The 24,209-nt window shown below is 54.5% G+C and overlaps 1 protein-coding gene across 1 annotated transcript in view; it reads right to left on the bottom strand.

Moving 5' to 3' along the window:
• Window positions 1-7,564: 7,564 nt before the first annotated feature.
• The window catches only part of LOC116938045 (uncharacterized), a 26,227-nt gene continuing 9,582 nt past the window's right edge, over window positions 7,565-24,209 (bottom strand). The window contains exons 4-6 of the mRNA XM_076054112.1: window positions 21,035-21,740; window positions 19,137-19,647; window positions 7,565-18,588 (exon numbers count right to left, since the gene is read on the bottom strand). Coding sequence (XP_075910227.1) covers window positions 16,996-18,588; window positions 19,137-19,647; window positions 21,035-21,740 — 2,810 coding nt within the window. The 3' untranslated portion in view covers window positions 7,565-16,995. The remainder of the gene's footprint in view (window positions 18,589-19,136; window positions 19,648-21,034; window positions 21,741-24,209) is intronic.

Genomic DNA, 24,209 nt, shown 5'->3' with positions numbered 1-24,209 from the left:
GTGGTAGGGTGTGGTGTGGTAGGGTGTGGTGTGGTAGGGTGTGTGTGGTAGGGTGTGGTGTGGTTTGTAGGGTGTGGTGTGGTGTGGTAGGGTGTGGTGTGTAGGGTTGGGTGTGGTGTGGTAGGGTGTGGTGTAGTAGGGCGTGGTGTGGTGTGGTGTGGTAGGGTGTGGTGTGGTGTGGTGTGGTAGGGTGTGGTGTGGTAGGGTGTGGTGTGGTAGGGTGTGGTTTGGTGTGGTAGGGTGTGGTGTGGTAGGGTGTGGTGTGGTAGGGTGTGGTGTGGTAGGGTGTGGCGCGGTGCTCCTGAGTTACTTTTGGTCTAGCGAGGTTTGGGTGGTGGTTGCTGTGGTTGTGGTTGTTGGTAGTTGTGGTGTTTGTGGCGGTGGTGGTTGCTGTGGTTGTGGTTGTTGGTGGTTGTGGTGTTTGTGGCGGTGGTGATTGTTGGTCGTGGTAGTGGTTGTTGGTGGTTGTGGTGGAGGTTCTGGTGGTGGTTGTGGCGGTGGTTGTAGTGGTGGTGGTGGTAGTTGTCGTGGTTGTGGCGGTGGTGGCAGTTTTGGTGGTGGTGGTGGTTGTGGTGGTGGTTGTGGTGGTGGTTGTGGTAGTGAGTCATCTCAGTCAGTCGACACGTGGCATCTGCTGGGTCTGCCCCGTAACCTCCTGCCAGCGGGCGTTCGACACTTCACGTGGCCCCCAACGTGCACCTAGCCTGGCACGAGCGCTTTGGTGACGTCACCACCACTTAGTGGCGAATGGCGCTTGTTGTTGTTGTTGTTGGTGGTGGTGTGGGGAGCGGTGGCGCAATGGTTAGTGCGCTGCGCTACGAACCGAGTTCCATTCTCGCTCACGCACAATAACAGCGGCGAATATTTGAACCGGTCCTGGGCATCCTCTAGGTCGACTCGGCCTCAAAAAAAGTACCTGATGCGGTGTGTAGTAAACATCGCCACTGGGGGAAACAAAGGCGGCCGGGCGTGGTGCTGGCCACTCACCCCATTGTGTGCCGCGTCTGCCTTCATAGGTGCTCGTTAACCGCACTTGCCCCTACAGTCTGTGAAGGTTACACGGAGGATCTTTGTCTTTGGTGGTTGTGGTCGTGTTGGGATGGTATCAATTTAATGAGCAGCCCAGATGGTGGCTAAACACGTGGCCGTGTCAGAGTTAACCTTACATTGGGACCGCTGAGATCCAAGGTTCAAGCCCTGCCTCTATATGTGTGTCTCTGTCTCTCTCACTCCCACTGAGTTCTCAGTGGCCGTGTCGGAGAGACACTTGACCCAGAACCATTGACCACCTGTGTTCAAGCCCTGGGTCTATGTGTGTGTCTCTGTCTCTCTCACTCCCACTGAGTTCACAGTGGGAGTGAGAGAGACACTTGACCCAGAACCAACTTGACCCAGAACCATTGACCACCTGTGTTCAAGCCCTGGGGTCTATGTGTGTGTCTCTGTCTCTCACATCCCACTGAGTTCACAGTGGGAGTGAGAGAGACACTTGACCCAGAACCATTGACCACCTGTGTTCAAGCCCTGGGTCTATATGTGTGTCTCTGTCTCTCTCACTCCGACTGAGTTCACAGTGGCCGTGTCGGAGAGACACTTGACCCAGAACCATTGACCACTGTGTTCAAGCCCTGGGTCTATGTGTGTGTCTCTGTCTCTCTCACTCCCACTGAGTTCTCAGTGGCCGTGTCGGAGAGACACTTGACCCAGAACCATTGACCACCTGTGTTCAAGCCCTGGGTCTATGTGTGTGTCTCTGTCTCTCTCACTCCCACTGAGTTCACAGTGGGAGTGAGAGACACTTGACCCAGAACCATTGACCACCTGTGTTCACGCCCCTGCCTCTATGTATGTGTGTCTCTGTCTCTCTCACTCCCACTGAGTTCACAGTGGGAGTGAGAGAGACACTTGACCCGCAACCATTGACCACCTGTGTTCAAGCCCTGGGTCTATGGTGTGTCTCTGTCTCTCTCACTCCCACTGAGTTCACAGTGGGAGTGAGAGAGACACTTGACCCAGAACCATTGACCACCTGTGTTCAAGCCCTGGGGTCTATATGTGTGTCTCTGTCTCTCTCACTCCCACTGAGTTCACAGTGGCCGTGTCGGAGAGCTTGACCCAGAAACATTGACCACCTGGTTCAAGCCCTGTCTATGTTGTTGTCTCTCTCACTCCCACTGAGTTCACAGTGGCCGCCCATTCCACCCCACCCCCTCGTGTGCCTTCATAGTTACTCGTTAAATAGACGCACTTGCCCCAACGGTCTGCCGAGGCTATACAGGATGGGGGCGGGGCGGGGACCTTTGTCTTTGTGCGTGGATGGCAGTGACTTGCAGTGAAACAACTTCTGGAACTCATTCCGTCATCAAAGGGGCAAAGCGGGGAGCTGAATTTCTGCCGTGCGAGCGTGCGTCTGTCTCACTTGCGCTGGCTGGAGCCTGAAATGAGTACCTGGTGTGGTGGTGCAGTCGTAAACATCGCCACTGGGGGAGACAAAGGCGGCCTGGCGTGGTGCTGGACACCCCCCCCCCCCACCGCTTCCGCTAATAGCACTTTCCCCAAAAGTCTGCTGAGTTAGGGGAGCGGTGGCGTAACGGTTAGCGCGCTGCGCTACGAACCTGGCGACCTCAAAATTCGTGTTTCGACGTGGTCCTGGGTCTACCCTAGGTCGACTCAGCCTTAAATAATTACCTGGTGCAGTGTGCGTGTGTATATAGAAAACATCAGCACCAGGGAGACAAAGGCGGCCGGGCGCTCTGCTGTCCGCCCACAACCATCGTGTACCCTGTCAGCCTTCATTAGTGCTGCTATTCGCTGGCAGCACTTGCCCCAACAGTCCGTTACAGGCTTTACGGGGGATCTTTGCCTTTGATTGGGCGAATGAGTGGGTAGGTGGGTTGAATGGGTTGGTGAGCGAGTGAGTGGGTAAGAGTGTACCCGTGTGTGTGTGTGCCCGTGTGTGTGTGTGCCCGTGTGTGTGTGTGTACCGGTGTGTGTGTGTACCGGTGTGTGTGTGTACCGGTGTGTGTGTGTACCGGTGTGTGTGTGTACCGGTGTGTGTGTGTACCGGTGTGTGTGTGTACCGGTGTGTGTGTGTACCGGTGTGTGTGTGTACCGGTGTGTGTGTGTACCGGTGTGTGTGTGTACCGGTGTGTGTGTGTACCGGTGTGTGTGTGTACCGGTGTGTGTGTGTACCGGTGTGTGTGTGTACCGGTGTGTGTGTGTACCGGTGTGTGTGTGTACCGGTGTGTGTGTGTACCGGTGTGTGTGTGTACCGGTGTGTGTGTGTACCGGTGTGTGTGTGTACCGGTGTGTGTGTGTACCGGTGTGTGTGTGTACCGGTGTGTGTGTGTACCGGTGTGTGTGTGTACCGGTGTGTGTGTGTACCGGTGTGTGTGTGTACCGGTGTGTGTGTGTACCGGTGTGTGTGTGTACCGGTGTGTGTGTGTACCGGTGTGTGTGTGTACCGGTGTGTGTGTGTACCGGTGTGTGTGTGTACCGGTGTGTGTGTGTACCGGTGTGTGTGTGTACCGGTGTGTGTGTGTACCGGTGTGTGTGTGTACCGGTGTGTGTGTGTACCGGTGTGTGTGTGTACCGGTGTGTGTGTGTACCGGTGTGTGTGTGTACCGGTGTGTGTGTGTACCGGTGTGTGTGTGTACCGGTGTGTGTGTGTACCGGTGTGTGTGTGTACCGGTGTGTGTGTGTACCGGTGTGTGTGTGTACCGGTGTGTGTGTGTACCGGTGTGTGTGTGTACCGGTGTGTGTGTGTACCGGTGTGTGTGTGTACCGGTGTGTGTGTGTACCGGTGTGTGTGTGTACCGGTGTGTGTGTGTACCGGTGTGTGTGTGTACCGGTGTGTGTGTGTACCGGTGTGTGTGTGTACCGGTGTGTGTGTGTACCGGTGTGTGTGTGTACCGGTGTGTGTGTGTACCGGTGTGTGTGTGTACCGGTGTGTGTGTGTACCGGTGTGTGTGTGTACCGGTGTGTGTGTGTGTGCCCGTGTGTGTGTGCCCGTGTGTGTGTGCCCGTGTGTGTGTGCCCGTGTGTGTGTGCATGGGTGTGTGTGCATGGGTGTGTGTGTGTGCATGGGTGTGTGTGTGTGCATGGGTGTTTGTGTGTGTGTATGTGCCCGTGCGTGTGTATGTGTGTGTGTATGTGTGGGGAGCGGTAGTGTAGCGGTTAGCGCTACGCTGCGCTACGAACCCGGCAACCCGGGTTCGATTCCCGCTCACGGCCAACACCAGTGACGATTCTCTGAACCGGTCCCGGGCCTCCCCAAATCGCCAGGGTTTGTCGCGCAGCGTTGCGCTAACCGCTACACCACCGCTCCCCATCCACACATCCACGCAGACAAAGATCTCCCGTAGAACCTTAGCCGGTTTTAACCGGTTAAAACCGGGGTGGTGTGGAGCGGTGGTGGTGGGGGGGGGGACAGAGTTTGAATTCCGGTTACCGGTATTGTAAGGGCCCCCCCCCCCCACGATGATTTATTCACCGGTTTTACGTCACTTTTGTAATCAAAAGTTAGCCGACTCCCCGTAGTCCAATCAATTCCACATTTTGCACACGTGCTCAGATCCGGTGACAATGCATGCCTCAATCAAAATCGGCATCGATTAATCAATGAATTCTACGACTTTCAAGCAATTGACATTTTGTATGGACGCTTTTTATTATTTATAAATTTGTGTGTAGGTCAGTGAGATGCCGGCGCCAGGTGTCTCAGGCGCGCCTGCTCCGTGTCAACGAGTTACGGGCACCATCACTCCGCCACGAAACACAAAAGTTGTACATTGAAGATTCATTCATAAAGTAAACAATTAAATCAAGCAAGCGTTGATGTGGGAGCAGGCGTGCTTCTCGACCGTGAGTTCAACCAAGCTGTGAATAAAACCGTTGTTGTGGTTTGTTTTTTTGTTATATTAAACTGTTTCCGTTAAGGAGTTTATTCGTGTGATTTTTTTCTTCAGTCCCACAGTTGTAAATGCGCCTCAATGACCGGGCAGCAGCCGTCCGCAAACGCGCCCGCCCGCCCGGCCGCCCACTCTCCTCTCTTCTTGGTCGTCCTCACCGTCGTGAGAGATGATATTGGAACATTATTTTCATCCTCGATTTTTGACCCTCCCCCCCCCCACCCACCAATGCACACCCACTCCCGCCCTTCCACTCCGCCGTCCACCCCCAAGTTTCTTCTGAGCGGCCTAATTGGCGCCCGGTGATATTCATCGCGTGCTGGTGATAAGTCAGACAGACAGGCAGGCAGACAGGACAGACGGGACAGACGCGGCGACATATCCTCAGGGGGGGGAGGGGGATTTACTGTCACTCCTGCGTGGCTAGGAGATGTTAACTACCTCGCCTGGTGTACAGGAGGTCGTGGGTTCAATCCCGACCCCTGACCCCTGCTGTGTATTTGGAGTTTGCGTGTCTCTCTCATCATCATCATCATCACGGTGGCTAGGAGATGTTTACTACCTCGCCTGGTGTGCAGGAGGTCGTGGGTTCAATCCAGACCCTGAAGCCTGCTGCTGTATATTTGGAGTTTGCGTGTCTCTCTCTCATCATCATCACGGTGGCTATGAGATGTTAACTACCTCGCCTGGTGTACAGGAGGCCGTGGGTTCGATCCAGACCGCTGACGCCTGCTGCTGCTGTATATTTGGAGTTTGCGTGTCTCTCTCTCTCCCTGCGGTCGCGTGGATTATTTTCCCGGGGTCTGGCGGTTATTTCCTCCCCCCACAAACGTTTATAATTCACATCACGCGTTCAGAGTTTTTGGCCGCTATACATTTTCCACCCAATAAGGCCATTTTGTCAAACTGTTACTTGTGGCCACGTCGCTTTTTGCAAAGTAAAACGAAAACAAAAATCGTCCAAAATCGCGTGACGTCATTTATGGACGGCCCCCTAACCCGGCACACTACCAACTCCGAGTTGAAACCCTTCATTAATAAAGACACGTGTTATCATCGTGTTTTCATCGTGTTATCATCATGTTATCATCATGCGGCTCCACCTGCACCTAGATGAAGCGACGCAGCCCATCCCCGCGATGAGCTCGGCTCGCAGTCGCGGCGGTGGTGTCCCCTGAACGTTCGGTGGACGTCAGAAGAAACCACAGGGACACACACTCCCCCCTCCACCGCCCACTAAGCTCTTCCTTGATTAATTTTGCTGTGGGAGTCGAGGAGGGGGGGGGGGGTGTGGAGGATGGGCGAGGCTGTAAAAGTCAAAACGTCTCCCGAAAGTCGCGGCGCAGCGATTGACCCCCCCCCCATCCCCCCCTCCATCCCCCCCATCACCCACTCTGCCCCCCCCATCACCCACTCCCCCCCCCATCACCCCACCCCCCTCCATCCCCCCCATCACCCCCCCATCACCCCCCACCCCCCTCCATCCCCCCTCCCATCCCCAAGCAGCAGCACCACCACCTATGAAGGGCGGCACGGCGGCACACGAGGGGGTGGGTGGCCAGCACCGCACCCGGCCGCCTTTGTCTCCCCAGTGGCGATGTTTACCACACACCGCAACAGGTACTCATTTGAGGCTGAGTCAACCTAAGGGGAAGCCCAGGACCGGTTCAGATAATCCCCTCCCGCACCACTATCCCTTCTCACCCGACAACATAATTGCCCTTGAAATCTGTGGATGATAATTTTAGGCAATTATCTCCCAGGTGCAGTCTCTCTCTCTCTGTCTCTGCACCATCGCCAGCGATGGCTGTGCCTGGACCTCGCGGTGTCAACATTGCCGCGGTTATGACACCACACTGACATCACACTGACATCACACTGGCATCACACTGACATCGCACTGACATCGCACTGACATCACACTGACATCGCACTGACATCACACTGGCGTCATACTGACGTCATACTGACATCGCACTGACATCACACTGACATCACACTGATATCACACTGGCATCATACTGACATCACTCTGGCATCACACTGACATCACACTGACATCACACTGACATCACACTGGCATCACACTGGCATCATACTGCCATCATACTGACATCGCGCTGACATCACACTGACACCATACTGACATCATACTGGCGTCATACTGGCGTCATACTGACGTCATACTGACATCATACTGGCATCACACTGACATCACACTGACATCGCACTGACATCACACTGACATCGCACTGACATCACACTGGCGTCATACTGACATCGCACTGACATCACACTGACATCACACTGGCAACACACTGGCATCGTACTGATACAACACCGGCATCCCACTGGAATCATACTGGCATCATACTGGCATCACAGTAGCATCACAATGGCAAAAAAGTCCTGAATTAATTTCAACGGACAATTCATGCCTGCATTAATGTTAACAATGGAAGTCAGTGTGAACTTGCGTTAAAATGAGTTAAATCACCCGATGTGATTTGTTAAAATCGTAACTCTGTGTGTCCTGGACCGTTGGGCCACGCTTTAAATAAATAAAAAACTCGTAAAAACTTCGCGAATTCACAAACCACTTGTTCCAACAACAACAACGACAAATATCGATGATGAAACACAAACCACCAACAGATGATCCATATGTTTTAATAGAAAACAGCAAATTATTATTGCAGACATACAAAGCGACGCGGTTATGTACAGACCTAAAACAGGAGTTACAGAGAGGAGTGACATTAGTCCCGACCGTGAACGCCATAAGTGGCTAAACTTTCACTACAGCAGCAACAACAACAGCAGCAGCAGCAACAACAACAACAACAACGAACGAAGTCAACAAAACAGGAGTTACAGAGAGGAGTGACATTAGTCCCGACCGTGAACGCCATAAGTGGCTAAACTTTCACTACAGCAGCAACAACAACAGCAGCAGCAGCAACAACAACAACAACAACGAACGAAGTCAACAAAAACAACACGCGAGCCGTGGTGTTAATATCGAGGCGATAAATAACTTTGTGACAAATGTTTTATTTTTGCTCCTGGGTAGTAAGTGTTATTTCCTGATTGCTTAAGGCCTCGAAAGTACAGAAAATGGCTATTAGTCCCCACAAGCTTTGCTTTAGTGACCAGGACGGTGATTATTTTGAAATGTACCTATTGTCAATGAGAACACGTGGTGTGCATTTGTGTCATTCCTTCACGTAAATTCCTGGTCACAAAAGCAAAGTTTCGTGGGGGATAATAATAGCCACTGTCTGTACTTTAGAGGCATAGGCAATTAGAAAATAACACTTACTACCCAGGAACAGAAATCGTGTTACAGAGTGTAGTTATCACTCCGGATTATTTGGGAGCTTCGAACACGTGGCGAGCTTCGTGTCGGGGTGACGATGGCGAAAGGTCCTCATCGGCGCTTTCGCCGGCTGCGGATGATACACCCATGGGTTCAATCTCAATTTGTGGACAGATTTATACGTGTGTGTGGTGTGTGTGTGTGGTGTGTGTGTGTGGCGTGTGTGGTGTGTGTGTGTGGTGTGTGCGTGGTGTGTGCGTGGTGTGTGTGTGGTGTGTGCGTGGTGTGTGTGGTGTGTGCGTGGTGTGTGTGTGGTGTGTGTGTGGTGTGTGTGTGTGGTGTGTGTGTGTGGTGTGTGTGTGGTGTGTGTGTGGTGTGTGTGTGTGGTGTGTGTGTGTGGTGTGTGTGTGTGGTGTGTGTGTGTGGTGTGTGTGTGGTGTGTGTGTGTGTGTGCGTGGTGTGTGCGTGGTGTGTGTGTGGTGTGTGTGTGGTGTGTGTGTGTGGTGTGTGTGTGTGGTGTGTGTGTGTGTGGTGTGTGCGTGGTGTGTGTGTGTGGTGTGTGTGTGGTGTGTGTGTGGTGTGTGTGTGGTGTGTGTGGTGTGTGCGTGGTGTGTGTGTGGTGTGTGTGTGGTGTGTGCGTGGTGTGTGCGTGGTGTGTGTGTGGTGTGTGTGTGGTGTTGTGTGTGCGTGGTGTGTGTGTGTGGTGTGTGTGTGTGGTGTGTGTGTGGTGTGTGTGTGGTGTGTGTGTGGTGTGTTCGTGGTGTGTGTGGTATGTGCGTGGTGTGTGTGTGGTGTGGTGTGTGCGTGGTGTGTGTGGTTGCTGTGTGGTGTGTGTGTGTGGTGTGTGTGTGGTGTGTGTGTGGTGTGTGTGTGGTGTGTGTGGTGTGTGTGTGGTGTGTGTGGTGTGTGTGTGGTGTGTGTGGTGTGTGTGTGTGTGTTTTTATGAGCCACCAGAATTTAAAGCCATTTTTTTTTTTGGGGGGGGGGGTGGGGGGGTGTTGTCTTGAGTTCCACCAGCTGAAGTCACAGGCGGCGGCTGAGACCGCGATCACAGCTGAGAAGCTGGGTTTCGACACCAGGTTGTCGAGTTGTTCCGCTGCGGTTAGAACCGTGATGGCGAGTACAGCGGCTTGGTGCTGCGAGCCCAGTCACCGTCGACTTAGACGGAGAGGCCCATAGACTCACGGAGGGCCTCATAGACTCACACAGAGACCCATAGACTCACGGAGAGCCTCATAGACTCACATAGAGACCCATAGACTCACGGAGAGCCTCATAGACTCACATAGAGACCCATAGACTCACGGAGAGCCTCATAGACTCACACAGAGACCCATAGACTCACGGAGAGCCTCAGACTCACACAGAGACCCATAGACTCGCATAGAGACCCATAGACTCACGGAGAGGCCCATAGACTCACATAGAGACCCATAGACTCACATAGAGACCCATAGACTCACGGAGAGCCTCATAGACTCACATAGAGACCCATAGACTCGCATAGAGACCCATAGACTCACACGGAGGCCCATAGACTCACGGAGAGCCTCACAGACTCACATAGAGACCCATAGACTCACACGGAGACCCATAGACTCACATAGAGACCCATAGACTCACTTAGAGCCTCACAGACTCACATAGAGACCCATAGACTCACATAGAGACCCATAGACTCACATAGAGACCCATAGACTCACACAGAGACCCATAGACTCATATAAAGACCCATAGACTCACACAGAGACCCATAGACTCACACAGAGACCCATAGACTCACATAGAGACCCATAGACTCACATAGAGACCCATAGACTCACACGGAGACCCATAGACTCACACAGAGACCCATAGACTCACACAGAGACACATAGACTCACACAGAGACCCATAGACTCACACAGAGACCCATAGACTCACACAGAGACCCATAGACTCACACAGAGACCCATAGACTCACATAGAGACCCATAGACTCACATAGAGACCCATAGACTCACACAGAGACCCACAGACACTCACATAGAGACCCATAGACTCACACAGAGACCCATAGACTCACATAGAGACCCATAGACTCACATAGAGACCCATAGACTCACGCGGAGACCCATAGACTCACACAGAGACCCATAGACTCACATAGAGACCCATAGACTCACATAGAGACCCATAGACTCACACAGAGACCCATAGACTCACATAGAGACGCATAGACTCACATAGAGACCCATAGACTCACATAGAGACTCATAGACTCGCATAGAGACCCATAGACTCACACGGAGGCCCATAGACTCACGGAGAGCCTTACGGACTCACATAGAGGCCCATAGACTCACATAGAGACCCATAGACTCACATAGAGACCCATAGACTCGCATAGAGACCCATAGACTCACACAGAGACCCATAGACTCACATAGAGACCCATAGACTCACATAGAGACCCATAGCCCGCATAGAGACCCATAGACTCACACAGAGACCCATAGACTCACAAAGAGACCCATAGACTCACACGGACACCCATAGACTCACGGAGAGCCTCATAGACTCACATAGAGACCCATAGACTCGCATAGAGACCCATAGACTCACACGGAGGCCCATAGACTCACGGAGAGCCTCATAGACTCACATAGAGACCCATAGACTCACATAGAGACCGATAGACTCACACAGAGACCCATAGACTCACATAGAGACCCATAGACTCACATAGAGACCCATAGTCTCACATAGAGACCCATAGACTCACATAGAGACCCATAGACTTACATAGAGACCCATAGACTCACATAGAGACCCATAGACTCACACAGAGACCCATAGACTCACAAAGAGACCCATAGACTCACACGGACACCCATAGACTCACGGAGAGCCTCATAGACTCACATAGAGACCCATAGACTCACATAGAGACCCATAGACTCACACGGACGCCCATAGACTCACGGAGAGCCTCACAGACTCACATAGAGACCCATAGACTTACATAGAGACCCATAGACTCACACAGAGACACATAGACTTGTATAGAGACCCATAGACTCATACAGAGACACATAGACTTGCGTAGAAACAGATAGACTCACATAGAGACCCATATACTCGTATAGCGAGACCCATAGACTGGCATAGAGACCCATAGACTCACACAGAGACCAATAGACTTGCATAGAGACTCATAGACTCACATAAGGACCCATAGATTTGCGTAGAGACCCATAGACTCACATATGGACCCATAGATTTGCATAGAGACCCATATACCCACAAGCAGACTCATAGACTTGCATAGAGACACATCGGCTCGCTTAGAGAGCATAGAATCAGATAGAGACCCATAGAATCACATAGAGAACCATAAACTCATATGGACACCCATACACTCCCACAGAAACCCAAAGAGTCACAAAGAGACCCATAGAGTCACAGAGAGACCCACATACGGGCATAGAGACCCAGACGCACATGGAGACAAATAGACTCTCATAGAGACCCATAGACTCGCATCGAGACCCATACACTCGCATCGAGACCCATAGAGTCACATAAAGACCCATATACTCACACAGAGACCCATAGACTCACACGGAGACCCATAGACTAACGGAGAGCCTCATAGACTCACACAGAGACCCATAGACTCACATAGAGACCCATAGACTCACACGGAGACCCATAGACTTGCGTAGAGACCCATGGAGTCACATAAAGACCCATACACTCACAAAGAGACCCATAAACTCACATGGAGCCCCATAGACTTGCATAGAGACCCATACGCTCACATATAGACCCATAGACTCACAGAGAGACCCATACACTCACACAGAGACCCATAGATTCGCATAGAGACCAGTTGATTCAAGCAACGTCCTATCTCTACTGCTGCTGCTGATGAAACACTGATGGTGCCGGGTGGTTATATTTCTAAATGTTCTCTGGGGAGGCACGAACAGGCGCGGATGAGGCGTGTCGTCTGTTTATCCAACCTCATTTGTTCACTAATGTTCATTTAACCAGGCAAGGCCCCAACAGGGCTGCCGTGTGTGTAGCTCTTCTGGTTCGTCAGGAAGCGATCCCCGCTGTCACTCGTGACAGTTCAGCGACATGGGGTGGCTTGTCGGAGTCGTCATCGTCGTCGTCATCATCATCACGTGGACATTTAAAGGAGCAGGCCCGGAGAAAAATGCACGCGACCACGTGGAGAGAGGGAAACTTGCGAACTGCAAGTTTGCGGTGCGGTGGCGAAATGTTAAGCACCTCGCTTGGTATACAGGAGGTTGTGGGTTTAACCCCGACCACCAACGCCTTTATATTTGAAGTTTGCACGTTCTGCCTGCGGTCGGGTGGATTGTTCCCCGCTTCTTCCGGTTTTCCCCTCCACAATTTAGAACCACGCATTGAGCGAATTTTGGCTGCTAGGAATTTACACGCGATAGGCCAATTTGTTGAGCTATCATTTGTGAAAACGAGGTCGCTTCTGAAAAAGAGTTACGTAGCTCAGTGGGCCCTTGCCTGGTGTATTTAAAACAAAAACAGTTTAATAGTTTATTTTTTTTATATACAGGCGTCATGGCCGGGATCGAACCCACGACCTCCTGCATACCAGGCGAGGGAGTTAACATCTTCTCAGGCACCGTGGCGGTCTCTGATTTACGAACAATAACAAGGGCGATGGAAGAAAATAAGCAAAATAAATTTATATGTTTACTGTTCCAACCGTCTCTCCGAGCGCAACCCTTCCTGCGGCGCATTGTCAGACGTTCCTGCTCCACGGGCCTCGATAGAGAGACACAGGGTTGTCGAGCAGCAGCACCATCACCACCGCCACCCCCACCACCGACACCACCACCAGCACCACTGCCACCACCGCTACCACCACCACCAACACCGTCACCACCGCCTCCGCCACCGGCACCACCACCTCCACTGCCACCACCGCCACCACCACCGCCACCACCAACACCGTCACCACTGCCTCCGCCACCAACACCGTCACCACCACCAACACCACCGCCACCACCACCACCTCCACAACCGCCACCGCTACCACCACCGCCTCCGCCACCACCAACACCGTAACCACCGTGACCACCACCGCCGCTGCCACCACCACCAACGCCACCGCTTCCCCCACCATCACCACCACCACAACCGCCAACGCCACCACCACCACCACCAGCGCCACCGAGATACGAGTGACGCGCAGCGGAATTTGCCGCAAGCTGTTGTTGTTGTTGTTCGTATATTCACGACAGTGGGAGGAGGAGGGGGGATGAGGATGAAATAAGTGTGGGGGAGAAGGTTCGACAGTGAGGTCGCAGTGCAGAGGCTGACCGGTAGTAGAGAGAAAGACTCGGTAGAACAGCCAGCGCCTTAAATTTAGATTGAAAGCTTTCGTGACTGCAAGGATTCATCTTCTTTGGTTCTTTCGGTAAAGTCACCACCACGTAGAATGAGAATAAAATAATACATTGATAAAATAAAATAACGCGATATTTTATTTCATTAATTTATAATTTTATTTTCATTCCACGTGACTTTACCGAAAGAACCAAAGAAGATGAATCCTTGCCACGTGGGCGACGCGTAACGTCCAATTCCCAGCGATTAACATTTCCTAAAGGCGCGCACTATTAGAATAATTGTTATAACAATACCATCATCATCATCATCAGCAATCGCCGTTCGTTATTAAGGTCAAAAACATATGCGTTCTTATATATGCGTGTGTGTGTGTATAAAAAAACGTGTTTTATTACAGGTTACGTACGGCAAGTGCTTGCTTAGCGCGCGCGGCGTTCACGCTGTAACGCGTTGTGGCTGCGACGACATCCTCCCGTGCGGGGACACATTTTGCGCGACGTGGAACGCATGCGTCGTTATAACGTGTTAACGCATGCGCGGTTGTAACGTGGAACGCATGCGCCATTGTAACGTCGCGCGCCGTTATAACGCGCCGCCGCTGCCAGCGAGCGCGTTAAACCAGGACTTGCTGTGACAGGCAAACGTTTTCTCATCGCTGTCATTACAAAAACCGTGGCGCGTCGCTCCGCCCGTGACTCCGCGCGTCACTCCCTGCGTCACTCCGCGCGTCGCTCCCCGCGTCCCTCCGCGCGTCACTCCGCGCGTCAATAAGTGCCCCTTGTGAATTGCTAAATATGATGATGTCATCATCATCAACATCCTCGTCATCATCATCAACATGCTCATCATCAACATCATCGGCATCTTCTTCCGCAGGCCTGTGTGATCCTCCTGCTGCTCCAACGAGCATTGAGGCATCGGGTGCTCAACTCTCGGTTTGCAGGCATGCAGAGCCAGCGGTGTAAATTCCACATTCCTATGGCTCGGGAGGGTGGGCGGTTGTTTTTTTCCATTTGATGAGGCCGAATCAACATCAGATTTGTTGATCTGGTGAAATTGTATGGCAGTGACGTCACCATCACCATTACAATCACAGCAATCATCACCATTGGCGCCATCATAATCCTACTGATCATTACCATCAGCATCATCATAATCACACTTCAACACCATCAGCACCATCATAATCATACTGATCATCACCATCATCGCCAGCACCATCATAATCATACCAATCATTACCATCATCATCGCAACAAAACTGATCAATACCTTCATCACCATCAAAATCATATCGACCATCACCATCAGCACCATCACAATCATACTGATCCTCACCATCAGCACCATCACAATGATAACGATCATCACCATCACCATCATCACAATCACACTGACCATCACCATCATCACCATCGCACTGACCATCACCTTCAGCACCATCACAATCATACTGATCCTCACCATCAGCACCATCACAATCATAGCGATCATCACCATCATCACAATCACACTGACCATCAGCACCATCACAATCATACCCGACCATCACCTTCATCACAATTACACTGACCATCACCATCAGCACCATCACAATCATACCGACCATCACCATCATCGCAATCACACTCACCACCGCCATCCTCATCGACCACGGATGCTGTCGACGTGACTTCAACGTCCGGGTGGCAGGGAGGCTTTGCCCGCCTGGGTTCGACTCCCGACGTGGGCCACACGTTTTTAGTTTCAGTGTAGAGTTGTTTGTGTGTATTCTCTCCCCATGTTCTACAAGAAGAGGGTGGTGGGGGGGAGGGGGTCCTCTGGCCTCTCCCGTTTCCCTCCCACAGCTTAAACAAACCACGCAACAATGCAACGCGGTGTTGCTGGAACATCCCCGACGGAGCAGGACCCTCCCTTGCCAAAGCAGCGTCCTCCGATTCGGTCGTGGGCCCCCCTTCCACCGCGTAAATAAGTAACTGTTCGTGATGAGCGTGTTATTGATTTCCAGTCGACTCGTCGCTCGTGTCGAGGATGTCCGTGGCGTTGTTGTTGTTGTTGTTATTGTTGTTGTTCATTCGTCAAGCGAATCGTCAGCATTTCAGAGCCACCGCTTCGGTCCATAGTGTGTGCTCTTCATGGCTATAATGTTTCATCGTGATTTGATTGGCGGCATCGTCACCACTGGTTAGATCAATGCATGTACCGACCAACATCACCTGCTCGCCCTCATTATCATCACATCATCATCCAAATTTCTGTGTAGTGTTCCCATAATCACCACCACCATCACCATCGTCACTGATTCCATCAATGTCTCCACTGACCATCACGTAATCGCCATCATCATCGTCATCATCATCCAAATTTCTGTCTAGTGTTCCAATAATCACCACCACCACCGTCATCATCGTCACTGATTCCATCAATGTCTCCACTGACCATCACGTGATCGCCATCATCATCGTCATCATCATCCAAATTTCTGTGTAGTGTTCCCATAATCACCACCACCACCGTCATCATCGTCACTGATTCCATCACTGTCTCCACTGACCATCACGTGATCGCCATCGTCATCATCCAGAATTCTGTGCAGTGTTCACATCATCATCATCATCATTGTCTTAATCGCTACTCTAAATGCGATCATCATAATCATTGTTGTTGTTTTATGATCATGGCAACGTGTACAACATATTTCCCATCAATCATCTGCCATGGTAACTAAGGTGTTCAATGTAAAATCATCATCATCTTCTTTGCTTATGCACTGATTGCTCCACCATCACCAACATCGCCAACGTCATCGCAGCCGCCTCCACCACCGGCACGCAGGAAGTTCACCGCAACGTCGCCACCTTGGAAACCACCACCAGGGTTCAATCTCCCGCTCGACAGCATCTTCCGAGTGGCTGGTAGGCGGGACTAGAACCCTAGACCCCCCCACCTCACCCCGTGCGTGGCAAGACGTTACACTGGACCATGGTGTGCTGGTCGCAGAAACATCGTCCGACCCAGACAGACTCGGCAAAAGTGAATCACCGAACACCGCCACCGCTGCCGCCTCCGCCAAAACCAATACCCACCATTCGTCGCTCAGTGGCGGTGACGTCACAGCGGCACCTGTGCCAGGCTAGGTGCGTGCGCTTCGAGGCCGTCGCGTGAAGTGTCCCAAGGCTCTCGCTGCCAACCAACAGGGCGGGAGGCGGTCACGCGGAACGGACCCTGAAGTTGCCCGTTGTGTCGACCGACCGAGACGACTGGCAGATGCACCAGCTGTGTCCCCCCTACTCTGCCACCACCACCACCATCACCACCACCATCTCCACCACCATCACCACGTCCACCGCCGCCGCCGCCGCCACAGCCGACGTCGGCGGCTCACAGCACGTAGAGGTACGTCGCCTTGACATCGCTGCCCAGCAGGTTGCGCGCCGTGCAGCGGTAGACGCCGCTGTCGCGCGGCCCGGCGCTCGGGATTACCAGGGCCCCCTGCGGCAGCACCAGGAACTTCCCTCCGGCCGCTCGTCTCGCCGCGGACGCTCCGCCGCCGGCCGCCGGCGCCGCCGCCGCGGCGGAGAGACGCGTGCGGTCCGGCAACTCCCACGTGATGTCGGGCCGCGGGATTCCGATGGCGAGGCACGACAGCTGCAGGGACGTGCCGGGCCGGGCGTGGTACGTCTGGGGCGGCCCCGCGGTGATCCTCGGCGGGTAGGCGATGACGATGACCGGCACCAGGCGCGAGTCCTCGCCGAGGCGGCTGCGGGCCCGGCACACGTAGTTGCCGCGGTCGTGCGCCGTGACGTCGCTCACGACGAGCGAGCCGTTGGGGAGCAGCGAGAAGCGGCCGGCGTGCTCGGCGCCGGCGCCGGCGCCGGCGGCGGCGCTCTCCAGGAGCGCGCCGCCAGGCAGCGTCCAGGAGACCGTCGGCGGGGGGTCGCCGGCGGCGGCGCAGTCGAGCGTCACCGTCTCGCCGCTGATGACGCGCACCAGCCCGCCGGGGTGGGACGCCGACGGCGAGATCCGGGGCCGCGTGCCGAGCTCCAGGCGCAGGGAGCGCTCGGCCACGCCGGCCGCGTTGCTCGCCGCGCACCGGTAGCGGCCCGCGTCGCCCGCGCCGGGCTCGGAGACCCGCAGGGCGCCGTCCTCCCCCGCCGAGAAGCGCCCGGCGCTCTGGCCCGGCGCGAGGCGAGCGCCGCCCGGCAGCGTCCACGCCACCCGGGGCCGCGGCGAGCCCTCGGCGGAGCAGTTGAGCAGCGCCGAGCGCCGGCCCGGCTCCACCGCGACCGTCTCGTCCTCGCCGCCGCCGCCGCCGCCGCCGGCCGGGGGGAACGACGGGGCCTCGAGGACGTCGACGACCTCCAGCCGCACGGTCAGGCGGCTCTCGGCGTCGCCGGAGCGGGCCACGCACACGAAGTCGGCCGAGTCGGACGGCCGGGCGTTGCGGATCTCCAGCGTGCCGTTGGCGTGCACCACCAGCCGGCTGCCGCGGTACGGCGCCGGCAGGACGACGCCGCCGGGCACCGCCCAGGCGACGCGGGGAAGCGGCCGCGCGTCGCCGTCTTCGTGGCCGTCCGGCGGCGGCCGTGCCTCGGCCCGGCAGTGGAGGAGCTTGCGCGCGTGCGCCAGGGCGGCCTCGCGCCGCGGCTCCGCCAGCGCGTCGCCCGCCAGGCCGTTGATGGCCGGCGGGAGGTCGCGAACCGCCAGGCGCACCGTGCGCGCGTCCGAGCCGGCGGCGTTGCGCGCCGAGCAGGTGTAGTCGCCCGCGTCGCGACGGCGCGCCGCCCGGATCTCCAGCGAGCCGTCGGCGAGCACGTGGAGGCGCGGGGACGAGGAGGAGGCGGACGAGGAGGGGGCGAGGAGGACTTCGCCGTTGGGAGTCGACCAGGCGAGGCGCGGCGCCGGCTCGCCGGACACCAGGCACTCGAGGAGGGCCGTCGAGCCCGACGTGGCCTGCACCAGCGCGTTCCTCTCCTGCGGAACGACGCGGGCATCGCCACCGCTCGGCATTCATTCGTTCGTCGTGATTAGTCGTCGTGATTAATCGCCGTGATTATTGGTCGCAATTAACCGTCGTAATCAATCGTCGTAATCAATCGTCGCAATTAATCGTCGTAATTAATGCATCGTCATAAATTGTCGTGTTGCGCCGTTGACATTCACATTATTTGGCTGCTATAAATGTCGACGTGGTGATGATAAGTCACTTTGTTTGTGATGGCCAGGTCGCTTCTGAAAAAGAACTGTACAGCTCAGTGGGGCCTTACCTGGTAGAATGAAAAAAATCCGTTTAATAGTTTAACGATTATTATTTTAGTAAGGACACGAAGCTTTTACCTCTCGGCAAACATCGTTGCCAAAGTCATGGCTCAGGGTCACTGTGTAGCTCCTCAGGCCTTACCAGCTAAAAACAAATAAATAATAAGACATTAAATAATATAATCGACCGATAAAAAATCTAAAATGTGCGCAATAGAGTTTGGTCCGTCGCTTAACAATGAAGGAATGAACGGTGCACAGACCTTGTGCTCGACGCGGGCGGCTCGCGTCTCCACCAGCACCCGCACGACCATCTCGTCGCGCCCGACCTTATTCTCCGCGTAGCAGGTGTAGTCACCCTGGTCGCGCACGCCCATCTTGTCGAAGAACAGCGTCCCGTTGTCGAACAGCACAAAGCGCTTGCTGCGCTCCCCGCCGCCTCCGCCGCCTCCTCCCGTTCCTCCACCCGCGCCGGCGGCGGCGGCGGCGCCGTTCACCAGGGTGCCGTCCGGCACCTTCCACGAGATCTCGGGGTTGGGCACGCCCGACGCGACGCAGTCGAACTTGACGTCGCCGCCGTAGCGCACCCGCCGGTCCCCGCCGGGCCCCTTGCCGTCGATGCGCGCCGGCCGCAGCAGCACCTCCACCTTGGTGGCGGCGGCGTCGTCGCCGAGGGCGTTGCGCGCCAGGCACAGGTAGTCGCCCGCGTCCGCCTCGCTGGCGCCCGCCACCACCAGCGAGCCGTCGGTGAGCACGCGTGTGCGCTCGTCCGAGCTGCGGCGGTGGTGGCGGCAGCGGCGGGCCGTGGGGAAGGGGTGGGGTGGAGTTGGCGAGCAGCAGTTGCTTAGAACAGGGGTCCGCCCGTATTATTTTATTATTCACCACTTCCATCCGCGCCTCTTTCCCGCACTGCGCACTCGTCTCAGTCGCGTGGTGTTGGTAAGCCCACAAGCTCTAACGCCTAGTAGCCAAAATGAGTAAAAAAAAACAAACGTCGCTGGAGAGCTTCTTTGAAAATGGGGAAAGACCCAATGATGAACCCCCCCCCCAGCCCCCCGGTCCGTGAAAGAATTGTCTTCCACGAAATCGGTCCCTGGCGCCTTAAAGGTTTGGAACCGCTGGCTTAGAAGGTCGGAAGGGCGCAGGTGGCCGGCACCACCGCAGCAACAGCGGCAGCTTTTGGCTGCCGGCCGTCGAACAAAGACGGTGGTCGCCACATCGCGCGGCGCTTTCAGACGCGCTTCTGCGGCCGTCTGGAACGCTCTCTCCCTTCCGATGTTCGGAAGCCACTGGGAGCTGTGTAGTTTTAAATCATTATCTAAAAGTTATTTCTCTGAGAACTGCTTGTTGGTGTTTTTAGTTCGTTGTCTCTCCCCTGCACCTCCGATTAGTACGGTTGGTTACGTACGGTGCGAAAGAAGTTCAACATACATACATACGCGACACCTGCCCGCGCCAGGTACTAATTTCAGGCCAAGTCAACCTGGGGGGAGGCCCAGGGCCGGTTCAGATAGCCACCACTGGTGTTGGCCGTGAGTGGGAGTCAAACTCGGGTCGCCGAGTTCGTAACACGACGCAGTAACCACGACACCACCGCTCCCCACGGCCACACACACACCCATACAACACAACCACTCTCCCACACACTCACACAACCGTTCACCCACAGACACACAAGCACTCACACACAACCACTCACCCACACAAACACAACTACTCACCCACATGCCCACACACACAACCACTCATCCACACATCCACGCACGCACAACCACTCACCCACACGCACGCAACCGCTCATCCACACACTCACACAACCGTTCACCCACAGACACACAAGCACTCACACACAACCACTCACTCACACGAACACAACTACTCACCCACACACACACAACCACTCACCAACACACACACAACCACTCATCCACAAACACGCAACCGCTCACCCACTCACAAACATTGACCCACACACTCGCACAACCACTCACCCACACAATCGCTCTCCCACACACTCACACAACTGCTCACTCACACACAACCATTGACCCACACACTCGCACAACCACTCACCCACACAATCGCTCACCCACACACTCACACAACCGCACACCCACACCCACCCACAACCGCCCGCGCCCTAAAGGCCTCCCCCGCTCACCGCGAGTAGATGTCCACAAACTTCTTCGACGGGAGCCTCCAGAGGATGCGCGGCGCGGGCGTTCCGCTCGCGTTGCACGCCAGCTGCAGCATGGCGCCGTAGCTAACCTGCATGCGCCGCGGCGTCGACGCCACGATCCTGGCCGCGCCGGGCCTGGCCGCACGGCCTTCCTCCGCGACCGCCCCGGCCTCCCGGCCGATCGCCGGTAGCTGCTGCCGCTGCGGCCGAACGTCGTCCGGTAACGGCCGCCGCTGGTGCTGCTGCTGCTGCTGGTGCTGCTCGACGGTGACGACGAAGACGCTGCGGTCGGCGCCCAGCGAGTTGGTGGCGAGGCACTCGAAGGCACCGGCGTCGGCCGGCGCGACGCTCTTCACCAGCAGCGTGCCGTTGGGGTAGACGAAGAGGCGCCCGTCGAGGTACTGCGACGGGCGGATCTGGGCGCCGCCCGCGAGCACCCAGCGCAACGACGGCGCCGGGGTTCCGCGCGCCGCGCAGTGCAGGGCGAGGGCGGCGCCGGCGCGAGCCGTGACGTCGGAGCGGCGGCCCTGCAGCATGCTGGGGGGCAGGCCGAGGACGTGGAGGCGCACCGTGGCCGTGTCGGCGCCGGCCGAGTTGCTCGCGACGCACTTGTAAGGGCCCCGGTCGGCGAAGGAGACGTCGGCGATGCGCAGCGTGCCGTTGGCGTCCAGGCTGGCGCGCCCACCCGCTGGCGCGCAAGCAGGCAGACGAGGACGATGGACATTGCGAGTTGGAATAATAATTATTGTTGTTGTTGTTGTCGTACGAGAGTCGGTTTTACCCTTTATGGGAATAAAACAGTTGTGGTAAGGTGTCAAAACGGCAAACGGAAAACTTTTGCAAGGAATCATGTCCGCATTAACCACACATAGTTGTGGTGAACATGCAAACAAAAACGTGCTCTGGAAGTCTATGATGCATTGTCTTTTTTAGAGCCTAATATCAAACAGTGTTAGACAGAGGATGCCAATAGGTGAACAGCACAAGTGGCATCTACATCTGCAGAACGTGAAGAGCCAGTGGCATTCACATCTGCAGAACGTGAAGAACCAGTGGCATCTACATCTACAGAACGTGAAGAACCAGTGGCATCTACATCTACAGAACGTTAAGTACCAGTGGCATCTACATCTGCAGAACGTGAAGAACCAGTGGCATCCACATCTGCAGAACGTGAAGAACCAGTGGCATCTACATCTGCAGAACGTGAAGAACCAGTGGCATCTACATCTGCAGAATGTGAAGAACCAGTGGCATCTACATCTGCAGAACGTGAAGAACCAGTGGCATCTACATCTGCAGAACGTGTAGAACCAGTGGCATCTACATCTGCAGAACGTGAAGAACCAGTGGCATCTACATCTGCAGAACGTGAAGAACCAGCATCCACATCTGCAGAACGTGAAGAACCAGTGGCATCTACATCTGCAGAACGTGAAGAGCCAGTGGCATCCACATCTGCAGAACGTGAAGAACCAGTGGCATCTACATCTGCAGAACGTGAAGAACCAGTGGCATCTACATCTGCAGAATGTGAAGAACCAGTGGCATCTACATCTGCAGAACGTGAAGAACCAGTGGCATCTACATCTGCAGAACGTGAAGAACCAGTGGCATCTACATCTGCAGAACGTGAAGAACCAGTGGCATCTACATCTGCAGAACGTGAAGAACCAGTGGCATCTACATCTGCAGAACGTGAAGAACCAGTGGCATCTACATCTGCAGAACGTGAAGAGCCAGTGGCATCCACATCTGCAGAACGTGAAGAACCAGTGGCATCTACATCTGCAGAACGTGAAGAACCAGTGGCATCTACATCTGCAGAATGTGAAGAACCAGTGGCATCTACATCTGCAGAACGTGAAGAACCAGTGGCATCTACATCTGCAGAACGTGAAGAACCAGTGGCATCTACATCTGCAGAACGTGAAGAACCAGTGGCATCTACATCTGCAGAACGTGAAGAACCAGTGGCATCTACATCTGCAGAACGTGAAGAACCAGTGGCATCTACATCTGCAGAACATGAAGAACCAGTGGCATCTACATCTGCAGAACATGAAGAACCAGTGGCATCTACATCTGCAGAACGTGAAGAACCAGTTGCATTTACATTTGCAGAAAGTGAAGAACCAGTGGCATCTACATCTGCAGAACGTGAAGAAGCAGTGGCATCTACATCTGCAGAACGTGAAGAACCAGTGGCATCTACATCTGCAGAACGTGAAGAACCAGTGGCATCTACATCTACAGAACGTGAAGAACCCGTGGCATCTACATCTGCAGAACGTCAAGAACCAGTGGCATCTACATCTGCAGAACGTGAAGAACCAGTGGCATCTACATCTCCAGAACGTGAAGAACCAGTGGCATCTACATCTACCGAACGTGAAAAACCAGTGGCATCTACATCTACAGAACGTTAAGTACCAGTGACATCTACATCTGCAGAACGTGAAGAGCCAGTGGCATCCACATCTGCAGAATGTGAAGAACTAGCGGCATCTACATCTGCAGAACGTGAAGAACCAGTGGCATCTACATCTGCAGAACGTGAAGAACCAGTGGCATCTACATCTGCAGAACATGAAGAACCAGTGGCATCTACATCTGCAGAACGTGAAGAGCCAGTGGCATCCACATCTGCAGAATGTGAAGAACTAGCGGCATCTACATCTGCAGAACGTGAAGAACCAGTGGCATCTACATCTGCAGAACGTGAAGAACCAGTGGCATCTACATCTGCAGAACATGAAGAACCAGTGGCATCTACATCTACAGAACGTTAAGTACCAGTGACATCTACATCTGCAGAACGTGAAGAGCCAGTGGCATCCACATCTGCAGAATGTGAAGAACTAGCGGCATCTACATCTGCAGAACGTGAAGAACCAGTGGCATCTACATCTGCAGAACGTGAAGAACCAGTGGCATCTACATCTGCAGAACATGAAGAACCAGTGGCATCTACATCTGCAGAACATGAAGAACCAGTGGCATCTACAGAACGTGAAGAACCAGTGGCATCTACATCTGCAGAACGTGAAGAACCAGTGGCATCTACATCTGCAGAACATGAAGAACCAGTGGGCATATACTGTACATCTACAGGACATTTTACAACTTTTAAAGCCATTCCCGTGTTTAAGTGTAC

The sequence above is a fragment of the Petromyzon marinus genome, chromosome 64 (assembly GCF_048934315.1).
Source record: "Petromyzon marinus isolate PM22_M1 ecotype Great Lakes invasive population chromosome 64, UKy_Petmar_22M1.pri1.0, whole genome shotgun sequence".
Classification (NCBI taxonomy): Eukaryota; Metazoa; Chordata; class Hyperoartia; order Petromyzontiformes; family Petromyzontidae; genus Petromyzon; species Petromyzon marinus.
The sequence above is the reverse complement of the archived record's forward strand: the minus strand, read 5'-3'. Positions and strand labels throughout refer to the sequence as shown.